The sequence below is a fragment of the Nuphar pumila genome, chromosome 2 (assembly GCF_984573655.1).
Source record: "Nuphar pumila chromosome 2, dmNupPumi1.hap1.1, whole genome shotgun sequence".
NCBI lineage: Eukaryota > Viridiplantae > Streptophyta > Magnoliopsida > Nymphaeales > Nymphaeaceae > Nuphar > Nuphar pumila.
Window position 1 is genome coordinate 7,096,657 of NC_143250.1, and position 13,051 is coordinate 7,109,707.

The following is a 13,051-nucleotide window of genomic DNA, read 5'->3' on the forward strand; positions in this document are numbered from 1 at the left end:
TGCAAATCTCGGAATTCCAGGTTTTCCACTTGACCTCCGTTCAGTAAAATGGTCGTTTCTCCCTCGTCCAGAGAAGTTTTGATGAACGGATTGTTGCGTTGGAAAGCTAACTCCATTGTGCATCTACTGTAGAAATTTGGGATCTGTACATGGACCGAGCACGTCTCTGTGACAGTCGAAACAAAAACTGATAGGTCTGTAGTAAAACATGTATAACTCCCTCATACGGAAGAGTTTTTACAAACGGTTTGCGGCTACGGATAGCTGACAACAATTCCTATATACTGTAAAAATTTCAGCTCTGTTCATGGAGCCAAAAATTTTCTGTGAGCTCTGTACCAGTCGGACAGAGTTATGAAATTGGAAAAATTAGGGCAAATTCATAAATCAAGGCTCAAAGGGTGCATAGTATATATGTTTTTATTTAATTTCTTTATAGAATTAGTATGCATTATGTGAATGATTATGCAGGTCTGATTTTATGCAATCTTATATGATTATGGCATGAATTATAAATGGAAGGTTACACATGAAAGATTTAGGATCAAAAGGTCCAATGAATACAAGTTTATGTTTTAAATTCTAAAAATGTGTGGACTATATGTATGTCCATGATATCGTGATGATATGATTGTTTCATTGATATGGATGTTCATATATATTCTCCTTGTTGCATTGGCCATGTACATGCATATGCATTATGATGTGTGAAAATGAATAAGATGTTTATGTTACGCATGTGCTCAAATGTCTGTTACAAGTTTAATTATATGTCCTTGTCCAATGCTTTATAAGAATGCATTCATGACCATAAAGTGGTTTAAGTTTGATGTTGCATCAAAAGTATGACTGAAATCAAGTAATCATGTGACATTAAACTCAAGATACTTGCTTGGAGAGTAGCAGGTGATACAAAACTTCGTGGGACAAGTTCTGTTACGGGCACGGAAGGTTGCTCCTCCCCTCCCACGATTTTAGGGGAAAAACCTCTGCATTAGACTGCAGCGTAGAGGTTATTGTACTCATGAGGAAAAACTGATGCATCGGGTTGAAAGGTGTTGGGAATCTCTCTCGTATTAACGTCCCTCACCCCGTCTTAGTGAATGGACCTGGCCAGGCTAAAGCCACCCCTGTATGTAAAACATGTCCTGTGTCATGGTCTTGATCTGAGAATGTCTGCCTGTGTCGTATCAGCAGGGCTAAGAAGTGATAACTTAAATGGTGTGTGCATTAATTTGGCATCACATGCATCATCTAATTAAGAAAATATAACTAAAGATAAGAAAATATGCATGCATTAAAAGAGCTTCTGCATATGGTAAGTCATGCATTTTAATGGTTCATGCATTTTGTATCTTGAATGTATGAATTTATGTCTTTCTGTTAAATATGAAAAATTTAAACATGCATGATTTGTTGTATGATTGTTTAAGTTAAATTAAATGTTAAACCATGAAATTTCTATTGAAATCCTTGTCTTGTTATTCTGTCTTACAAGTTTAGCATAATTACTCTACTTAGACATGTTGTCTGACCCTATATGGTTTAAAAATTTTCAGGTAATGAGTAGGTACTTACGTGCGAAGGCGGAAGGTTGCGACGGGGACTGAGCCTACCTTTCCTCTGCTTCATGAATTCTGAACTCTGATTTTAATTTAATTCAATTCAAGGACAAATGTGATTAATTTTGGATATTGTGAAACTTGAATTTTATTTCATGCATAGTTAATTAGTTGTTAAAGTTTAAATTCCATAAGTATATGTTTGCAAGCATTCATCTAAAGTAGCACGCCAAGTTTTATGCCCAATGTGTTTTTCCGCTGTTAACTGCTAAAAGATTTAAATGTATTTCAAAAAAAAAAAAAAAAATTCCACCAATTTCGGGTTATAAAAATTGGGGTGTTACATGCATGCTCACACACTTACACATGCATAGGGTGTTTTTAACTTCCACATTTTCTAGTGAACATTAGCCAACAATGGTGTTCCAGTAAAATCAAAATGCACTGACACCTTGGATTCACAAAGTACAAACTAATAAATATGGTTTTCCTCTTTATAAAATTAAGTACCCTTTGTGGTTGAAACCACCATTTCTTAGTTAAACATACACATATTGGATAAGTCATGACACTGATGATGGTATATCAAAAACACAAGCATACACAAAGAGAGAGAGTATAAAGAATTCATCAAAGATCAGCTGTTATATTGGTTTTGGTTGCAAACATAACTCAAAGACAAATGTTGAAGAATGATCAACACTTACTTTCTTAGTGTCAAATAAATTCACAACATATAGATAGAAGTCCCTTTGAAGCCAAAGAACATCATTGTCTGCTCCGTGAAAAACCTGCATAGTACATAATAAACATTTCTGTCATGTCAAGTGTTTTAAGTGATCTCATGTACCTAGAACAGGATGTTTAATAGTTTAATATGATGATTCAAAATGTATAACTTTAGGCATAATAAAAAAAGTGAGAAAATTCACTAATTTTCACTGCAAAAGAATGCTTAGCCACAGCATAAAATGTGAGAGCTTTGTTAAAGGATAAAGAACGTTCAGAGCTATGTGGGTGAGTCCCACCTTCTTTTCTGGAGAAATGACAATGACAAAACCAGCAGAGGTTGCAGCCATAAATAGTTGGAAGTAAAAGTTTCTATCATTGAGGTATGCAAGCAGAGACGGACCTGTAAAGAGGCCAATGAAGCTTGGGCCCCTGGGCCCAAAAAAAATTTAGGGGCCCATTTTTAAGGCCCGAGCTCCCCATTTGTTTAGAAAAGGTTCGAGTAAAGGATCAGACCTGGATCCGTTACCCGACCCGGATCTGATTAAACATTAAAAACCCATGTGTCCCCTCGTCTTCTTCAATCTAAAACACTTGCGCCCTCTCGTCTTCTTCAATCTAAAACCCCTACGCTAGCCTCTCTTCTTCTTCAATCTAATTCTCCTGCGCTAGCCTCTCTTCTTCTTCAATCTAATTCAGATTCGACCAACTCCACACTGATTCAGAGCTCACCCGATCAAAATTGACATCGGAGTTTCGGCTTCCGATGCCGCCTGGATTTGATCTGAAATTTAGAACTTCTCTCTTGCTCGATTTCTCACCAGAGTAGTGGCAGCAGAGGTCGCTAGATCGACTCAGGTATCTCCCAAAATCTTCATTTGTTTCTTTTTCTGGATTCGTCATTCCATCTGGTCTGGTGGATATTTGAAATTGAACATTTTCTAATACATTCACAGAATCACAGTCAGTCCCACCTGAGCCTTCTCTCCTCGAAATAGTGTGTTTGTTTTCTTTGCTGATAGCAACTGCCAGTGCCAGGCCCAGCTGCCTCTTGCTGTCTTGCAAGTTGCAACCTGCATATTGAATATCCCGCACTTCCATGTTCTCTTCTCCAATGCCATCTCTTTCAGAGCATTGGAGTTGTGATTCTACATAAGGGATTCCACAATCGAGTTTCTTTTCTAATATTTTTCCTACTGCCATAACTTGGATTACTCTGCACATTGTTAAAGTTCTGAAATTAGCATTTCTAATTCTTCCATGTTCTGAAATTAGCATTTCCAATTCGCTGCACTTTGTTAAAGTTCTGAAATTAGCATTTCTAATTCTTCCATGTTCTGAAATTAGCATTTCCAATTCTTCCATGTTCGGATGTTCCTCTCCTGTTTAAACTCTCTGACTCTCTGAGATATGTGCTTAGTTGTCTATTTCTTTCATAAGTCTGATATTTTGCAGATAAGTTCTGAAATTTTATTCAATTGGCATGTTAGGTTTATATGAAAGTGATTGAAGTTGTTAAAATTATTGCTTCTTTTGGGTTTTTGTTTTAACTCCCTGATTTGATTCTTGCCAGAAATTCATCGCCTTTTACTCTCTCTGATCTCAGAGTTCCTCTGTTTTCGATCCTCATCTTGCTTTGGTGGCTTAGATTCCAGGAAGAAATTCATTCGGAAAAACATAAGCTCTGGTAAGAAAGTTTCCCACCTTTGGATTTGGAGTTTGCTAACTTCTTTTGACTTTTGGACCTTTGGACCTTCTGTGAATTTCTGATTTGTTATTAATTTCTATTAATTAATGTCAGTTAATTTCTGTTAAATGATTATATGTATTTCTGTTAATTTTTTATTTGTGATTTGTTTCTGTTAATTGATTATAGGTCATTCTGTTAATTTTTTATTTGTGATTTGTTTCTTTTAATTGATTATAGGTAATTCTTATTTTTTTATTTCTGATTTGTGATTTGTTAATTATAGGTATTTGTGATTTGTTAATTATAAGCAACAAATAATGCCTCCTGGTGCTCAAAAGAGAAAAAGAAGAGAAAGGGAAGCAATATTAATTCAAAGTCAAACCGGAGCTATCAAGAAATATTTTAATAGAACTGTAGAACCAAATGAGGAAGCCCATAAAACCGTGGATCTGAATGAAAATGAGGAAGTCTATGAAACTATGCATTTGAATGAAAATGAGGAAGTGAATGAAATTGTGGACTTGAATGAAAATGAGGAAGTGAATGACATCTTGTTTCAAGAAACTCAAGATGGAACTCGAACTGAAGAGATTAAAGAAATTGAAGATTCAACTACGGATTTAGAGGACTGTGCAAATTGGAATAACATCGATATGAAACTCCGAGATTTTTTAGTAGAAATGGGTCCAAAGAGGGTGGATGACATCTTGTTTCCTAAAGATAGAAACAATAGGCATTTTGATTCATCACACTATACACGTGTACTGACAAATGGGCAGACATCTGATAGAAGATGGTTAATATATTCTATCTCTTTAGATAAAATATTTTGCTTCTGCTGCAAGTTGTTCAAAACACCACAAATGATGAGCAGAATGGGGCAATTGGGCAATCATGGATACAACGATTGGCATAATATGCATAGAAGTCTTAGAAATCATGAAGCTAGTAGAGATCATATGAAATGCATGTTTTCTTGGATTGATTTAGAAAAGAGACTCAAAACAAACCAAACAATTGATCAGAGTGTGCAAGTTCAAATCAACAAAGAGAGGCAGCATTGGAGGCAAGTTTTGACAAGAATAATCTTCATTGTGAAAAGACTTGCCAAAAACACTTTAGCATTTCGAGGAGATAATGAGAAACTCTATGGTGAGAACAGTGGCCTATTTTTGCAAATGATAGAAATGGTTGCTGAATTTGATCCAGTAATGGAGGAGCACGTTCGACATGCTCAAGCACGAGAAATTCAGTATATATACCTTAGACCCAAAATTCAAAATGAGTTAATTTTGACATTAGCCAACGAAGTGAGAAGTGCAATCATTGCGAAAGTTAAACATGCAAAATATTTTTCAGTAATTCTTTATTGTACTCCTGACGTGAGTCATAAAGAACAAATGTCTCTAGTACTACGATGTGTTGATGATTCGATAGACACATCGAAAATAGAAGAATATTGGATTGAATTTTTTAAGGTGGATGATACATCAGGACTTGGATTGTCAACTGAATTGAAAAATGTGCTAACTACACTTGGGCTTGATATTGATGATATAAGAGGGCAAGGGTATGACAACGGCGCTAACATGAGTGGAAGACACAAAGGTGTCCAAAAAAGAATACTTGAAATGAATCCTAGAGCTTTCTACACTCAATGTGGTTGTCATAGTCTTAATTTGACGATTGTGGATATGGTGGAATGTTTTCCTAAAGCTAAATCATTCTTTGGAATAGTGCAACGCATCTACACATTGTTTTCTTCTTCTCCAAAGAGATAGAAATTTTTTAAAGATATGGTACCCGGTCTGACTCTGAAGCCATTGTCACAAACACGGTGGGAAAGTCATGTTGAGAGTGTAAAAGCTATAAAAGATCAAACTACACAAATAAGAGATGCTTTGCTTGAATTGGCTGAAAAAAGTGAAGATTTCAAAACAAAGAGTAAGGTCGAGACCTTAGCAATTTTTTATTTGGAGAATTTTGAGTTCTTACTTAGAATGGTGATTTGGTACAAACTGTTATATGCAATTAATAATGTCAGTAAGTTTCTTCAGTCTGAAAGTATGGATATTGGCATTGCAGTCAACCTCTTACAAGGACTTATTGTATTTCTTGATGAGTATAGAGAATGTGGATTTTCTAGTGCCATAGATAAAGCTAAGAAACTAGCAAGTGACATGGGGTTTGAACCTAAATTTCGAGAAAAACTCATAAACCGAAGAAAGAAACAGTTTGATGAAAGTGGCAGTGACGATGTAACACTATCAAGTGAAGAATCTTTTAGAGTAGAATATTTTCTATTTATAATTGATCAAGCTCGATCTTCCCTTCAACTCTGGTTTGAACAATTTAAACAATATGAAAAAACTTTTGGATTTTTGTTAAACTTAGAGAAGTTGAAGACTGAAGCCGATCCCTTAAATAGCTTAAAGAAGTATTGTGAGAAGCTTGATAAATTTTTAAGTCATGATGGACGTTCAGATATTGATGGTTGATTTATCTACAGAGTTGATGACCCTGAGGTGTCATTTAACCACTGAAAGAATGGCAATTGATGTACTACGTTATTTGGCGAAACTGAATGGTTTATTCCCAAATGCTTATATTGCTTATAAGATTTTGCTAACAATACCAATTACCGTTGCATCAGCAGAAAGAAGTTTCTCAAAATTGAAGTTAATCAAGAATTATCTTAGATCAACTATGTCTCAGAACAGATTGAATGGATTGGCTATGTTGTCAATTGAGAAAGAAATGGTTGAACAACTTGATTATACTAATTTTATAAATATTTTTGCATCTAAAATAGCTAGACGAGTAGTGTTTAAGTAGTTTATATAAATATTTTAGACATTGTTATTTGATATAATATAAATATTTAGAATATCATATTTGTTTGGTAAAAATATAAATCTTATCCTTATTTGAATGATGATACTATCAGGTTGTGTTTTATTCTCTTGACTTTCTTGTTTCACTGTAATTTCTTATTTCTAATTTCTGTTAGCAGTTAATTTTTGTTAGTTAATTACTATTAATTATTGTTAGTTAATTTCTGTTAATTGATGTTAGTGCTAGTTAAATCTAAAAATAATATAAATATTTGTATTAGTTAATCTCTGTTAATTAATGTTGAACTTGATTAAACTGATTTGATAACTATTTTTGCCTCTAAAACAATCAGACGAGTATTGTTTAGGTAGTTTATATAAATATTTTATACATTTTTATTTAATATAATATAAATATTTGGAATATTATATTTGTTTAATGTGAATGCAAATTTTATTGTTATTTTGATTCTTTAAAAAAAAATCGGAGGCGCTGCCCCCGAACTCCTACTATTAATAGGGAACCAATTTTTTCCCTCCGCCTCAGGCCCCATAAAACACAGGTACGGATCTGTATGCAAGAGAAAATATGAGCCAGCTTCCAGACCCCAAGATGTGGAAGGTAATTTAGCAGATCGTCAATTTGTAAACTCTCTGGGCAGACTCTAGGAGGTAATACTAAAAAACAACAGGCAATCCTAGGTGGATAGCTTGCAAGGAAGAAAAGAGTAACAAGCTTGTGTTATATGTGCATGTCATGATTTATATCTTAAGAAGGTTGGCTATGGTATTCTGGCTCCAGAAAACAAAGATAATCAAAACTACGGTGTATTTAACCAACAAAGAAAACTGTACAGATAAGTTAATCATAAAGGAATGCACATCCAGAAGATGATCAAACTCTAATCTGTCATTAAAAGCACATTCTATACATGAACATGTAAATATTTATGTGTAATATGTATGTCCATAGATATTCACAAACATATGTGTGTGTGATGGTCTTGCAGTATTTGACTTAAAGGGTACCTTCTCATGCATGGGTAGAATCCAATTACCAAATAGATGGGTGACCATACTCAATATTGTCGTCAATCATGATGAAATGAAACATATTCACAAACTATGTTTCTCTGGTCGGTTATCTCAATGAACTTTCAAGGATCAACTTTGCTTTTCCGAGAGATTGACCACTTCACAATCAGCTGTCATTATATTGAATATGATGAGAAGTCGTCTCCATTTTGGTGTATTAGAAAAGTTCAAATCTTTTTTTTCCCGCTGATCTAGAAAAAGGATCACCCAATTTAGAACCTCCACTACACATGGTAAGAAATGGTTTACTCAGCAACTCCTAATAAATTAGGCTCCTCTTCTCCAGCCATTGAACCAAGAAAAGATTTAGCCCTTTAGCATGACTACCTTAGATTACTTACACTATCTGTCACCTATGATTGCCAGAATATGATGGCATACCAGTAAATTTTTGTGTATACATGTAGGCAAATTGTGTTTCCTTTATAGTGGTTTTTTCAGCATCACAGTCAAATGTCAATAAACCATAGGCCAGAATAGACAGTTAGCCATATTAGTGAGCCTGAAAAACCAATTTGAGAGATTAATACCCAATTTCCACATCAAATTACTAGTAAAATCTATGCATTGGTATTGTAGCATTTAGTTCCACCAAAGGGGTTTGCTTAAAATCATATACAAAGTCAATTGTTGAGATATATAGGTAATGGATATACAGATAGAAACAGTGGTCTGAGAAAGAACTCTCTTTTGCATACATGTGCACATGTGTGATGTTTTTGCTTGTGCAATTATGCCTGTGCACCTGTGCCACAATGACGCATACAGGACACAACACAGACATACTTGGCATAGTATGCTATATGCAACTAGGACATGGGAACAACAACATAAATTGTATTATATGTCTCTGTGTGTGTTGCATGCATGTGTGTGATGTGTATAACTGTGTATTGACATTAACGCATAAATATCATCTTATTCTTGAAAGAAAATGAATCATTAACTGCTACTGAGTTAAAGCAAATTTTCAGAAAAATTATAGATTTTCAATTTAAAGCAAAATTTGTATTTATTTAATTAAATGTTGGAGATGTTAACTGGATCAGGGCTAGCTTTACTAACAACTATTACCTAGAGGGTGATTACAGTGAGGCCAGTTGGTCAAGGCATGAAACCATCATACAGAAAAAGGATGGATTTAGTTGAAGATGGTATTGACATGTCCATAATGACTCTTAATGTATCCTTCATCAATCACTCTGACATATTTATATAGTATGTACATAAATATGCACATATATGCATGGATACACACACAGATGCACAGGCACACGCTCACACATCTCAACATAAGCTCTGGCCAAAATGTACATTATGCTGAACTAAATCTTTCCCCAGAATAACAGAGCAGAAATGAATTGGATTCCCAGGAATGGTACACTAGGGACGTTATTTCTGTAGAACTCAACGAAAAATAGTAAGAAAAATACTTAACATGATCTATTAAACACGCAAGTCATGCATACAGGGGGTGCAGGTTTAGTTGACTCAACATCTACCTTACAAATAGATGGGTTTGAGAAAACTGGGCGAAGTATGCACATCACATCATGAAGAGCAATTGTATCCAATAGGTAATCTTTCTTCCAAGTAGAAATCTGCCATCCAAAACAAAATTATGGAGTGATTACACCTTGAATAGCTATGGTATAGACTAAAAGAGTAAGGGGCCACCATAGGGCAAAAGCAACAACCTGCATCAGAGCTGTAAACCCAAGAAATGAGTGTACACGGTGTTGTTCTGTATCCACAGCAAAGATTGCTTCCTTACTCAACAGCTCCGCAAGGGCCTCCAACTGGGACGGAGTCTGTACCCATGCATAAGAATCGTGTTCACGTGATTGCGCACTTGTAACTGCAAATTCTTGCAGAAAGGTGGGATTTTCCAACAAAAAATTGATCTCGCTCTCGTATGGATGTGAACTTGTACAGTTTCCTGAACATGAACATCAACTTAGTTACATGTTCTTGCGAATATAAGGCTCGGTTTGGGAGCCTTGTATTGAGATGGAAACACCATTTCCATATGTTGCCAAAATGTGCTGTTGAGGATGGAGTTGTCGAAAACATCCTCTTGTGAATGGTGTTGAAATGTGGTGTTGGGGACGCCAACTCCATTCCCAATGCATTGTTTTTTGCCACAACACTGCTCCCAAACGGCAGAGACCGGAAACCGCAATACACCTCCAATTCAAGGCTCCCAAACAGAGTTTAAATCTCAAGCAGAAAATTATTCTCCAATTCCAAAGACGTCAAACTACTGACTACAAATTCAAAACAGTTTACAAAAAAAAAAAGACACCAGAAATCAGCTAAAAATGCAGAACCCAATAACACGTTCGATCAATCGCAAACCGACAACATCCAATTCCACATCAATTTAGAGCTCGAAATATGCCGAACCATACGTTTCACAAACAAAGAGAAGAGAAAAATAACTAAACAATCGATTCAATTGCTGGGAAGGAGGGGAGGAAAGAACGGGATCGAGAGATTCCGACCTGATTCTTGTCCCTCCCTTTTGAGATGCTTGAATTGGAAGTAGGAGTTATCGGCGAGGACGACCCTGAATCTGTTCTGGGGCTTATCCTTCATCTCTGGGCAACAATCCAAGCCGTCCATCGCCCTCTTCCTTCGCCCGCGGAGGGTCGCATACGCGTAGAGCACTAACGCTACGGCAGCGACGCACACTACTGCGTACATTGCCCTCTCCTTCTCCATGGATTCCGCAATTTCTTCTTCTTCTGGTGTTGTTGAGGAGACGTTATTGGGATTCGAACCAGGGACGACCTCTAGCAGGATTTAAATAATGTGTAGATTTATGAATATGCCCCTGGTTGAAAAAAGTGAGGGAAACATTGGCGGCGGTTGAGTAGGGGGGGTTTAATTTTTTTTAAGGGTTGAAAATTGGGTTGGATCGTGACTGGTATGAATCTAAATCTGGAACCTGATTATCAAGGGCCGGGGTTGGATGTGGGATGAAAGCAGGTTGAATATGGATTGGATTATGATTGGCCCGATAACAAATCCTTTCTTGAAAAGTGCGTGCAACTCCATATCGGTTCCAGTCATCCCCTTTGTGATCCTCCATCTTCGTACCCCTCTTAAATCTTTCTTTGCAAGTTGTTTTGATCAAATCTAGATGAATTAGGCATGGTAGATTAATAATAGCCGACCTTTAGTGTCACGCGCTTTGAAGTGAAGTGAAGGCCCCTGCAACGTAGCTTTGGGTAATCGCAAACACTGAGAACAGGTCTTTTAAGCGCACAAGCAATGCACAACACACGTGCATGAGCAAAAGCAAGAGTACGCGCATGCACAATCACAAAGAGAGCAAAGAGGTAAGGATGCAAAAAACTTCTTTATAGATACTTGAAAGCAAAGTACATCAAGAGGATGAAAGAAGGTCCGAATACACGGAGTTTTTAAGTCGTAAGGCCTTGTGGGGTACTCGAGAGTGCCAAAGAAGTATATATATGAGAAACAAAAATGTGAAAAACATGATGGTCTGAAACACACTTTCTTGCCTAAGTTGACACCATCCTCAACGCCAATTGCTCATGGTAGTCTTCTACAAGTTATCGATGTTGAAACATGTCGTTGACCTTCTCCCAAGTGGCTTCACATTCTGGCAATCTCTTTCACTGCACTAAATACTTTTTGACTTCCCCAAGGTAGTTGTTGTAATGGTTGATGATGACTTTAGGTTCTGTCTGATACACTGACACTTGAAGGTGTACGCTGCAAAATGGGAGCACATTGAGGCATGTTTCACTGAGGATCTCCTTCATCTTCATGGAACGGCTTCAGGTTGCATATGTAGAATACCGAATGCACTTGAAAAATTGTTGGCAAGTTCAGCCGGTACACCAAGTTTTTCATGCGTTTGATAATGGTGAAGGGACCATCATACTTGTGAATAAGACCTTGGTGGTGACCCCGAAAGATAGTTGTGTGATCGGGAAAGAGCTTGGCCAACACTTTGTCTCCAATACAAAATTATGTTGGTTGATGCTTCTCATCTGCCCATTTTTTCATGCGCTTGGTCGCCTTGTTTAGATATGTCTTTGCTAACTCTGTCTGATATTCCCAATTACTGACGAACTGGTATGCATATGGTGCATTGCTACATCCTCGCGTATTAAGGGAATGCAAAGTTTGTGGTTGTTGTTCAGTTGCAACTTCAAATAGATTATGATCGGATGATTCACTCTTTTGGAAGTTGTAGCATAATTGAGTTGCATCAAGTAAATCAACTCAAACCCTTTGGTTGGAATTGACAAAGTGTCACAGGTATTCCTCCAACATGCCATTGATCTTTTATGTCTGTCTGTCGGTTCGGGGGTGAAAACTTATGCTAAAATGCAAGTTTGCCCTTATCAAGCGAAACACTTATCGTCAAAACTTGTTAGTAAAACGTGCATCACAGTCGTTGACAATGTTGTCTGGAATTTTTTAATGCTTGACTACATTATGCATGAACAACTTCGCAGTATCGATAGCTAAGCAAGTGGTAGGGGCAAGCACGGAGATAACATACTTCGAAAACATGTCCATAACCACATACATAGAACTGCAGCCTTATGATTTTGGCAAGCTCACAATGAAATCCATGGTTATGCACTCCCATAAACGGCTTGGCACAGGTAGGGGCTTCAGTAGTCCACCGGGTCTATACTTGATGGGCTTGTTTTGTTGGCAAATCAATCAAGTTTGCACATAAGCATCTACATCATCGTGCATCTACAGCCAGTAGAATGCACGTTTAACAACGCCAACATGTTATGTTGCCCTGGGTGACCCACCCAGGTAGTATCGTGGCACTCGTGCATTTGCACTTCTTTAAAGTATCCTATCACGAAATATATAGAAGGTCACCCACAGCACGAAGCAAATCGTCCTCCAACCAAAATCTCTATGTTTTTTCTTTCTTCACCAATGCAATCAATTGTTGAGCCATCAGGTCACTTTTTAAAGCTTTTCGAATATGCTCGAAAAGACCGCTCGTCAGTAGCCAAATCTCAGGTCCAACTTAGAGACGAACTTTGCTTTTCCAAGTTTATCAAACAAGTCTGTGATCAAAGGGAGTGGATACTTGTTCTTCATTGTTATTTTGTTCAGTGCTCTATAGTCGACGC

The 13,051-nt window shown here is 36.9% G+C and overlaps 1 protein-coding gene across 1 annotated transcript in view; it reads right to left on the reverse strand.

The window, feature by feature from the left end:
- LOC149844615 (Polynucleotidyl transferase, ribonuclease H fold protein with HRDC domain-containing protein) overlaps positions 1-10,542 on the reverse strand; it is a 76,944-nt gene extending 66,402 nt beyond the window's left edge. The window contains exons 1-4 of the mRNA XM_089994944.1: positions 10,415-10,542; positions 9,608-9,849; positions 9,413-9,511; positions 2,270-2,353 (exon numbers count right to left, since the gene is read on the reverse strand). Of these exons, the coding sequence (XP_089851070.1) occupies positions 2,270-2,353; positions 9,413-9,511; positions 9,608-9,849; positions 10,415-10,535 (546 nt within the window). The 5' untranslated portion in view covers positions 10,536-10,542. The remainder of the gene's footprint in view (positions 1-2,269; positions 2,354-9,412; positions 9,512-9,607; positions 9,850-10,414) is intronic.
- Between the last annotated feature and the right edge of the window lie 2,509 nt (positions 10,543-13,051).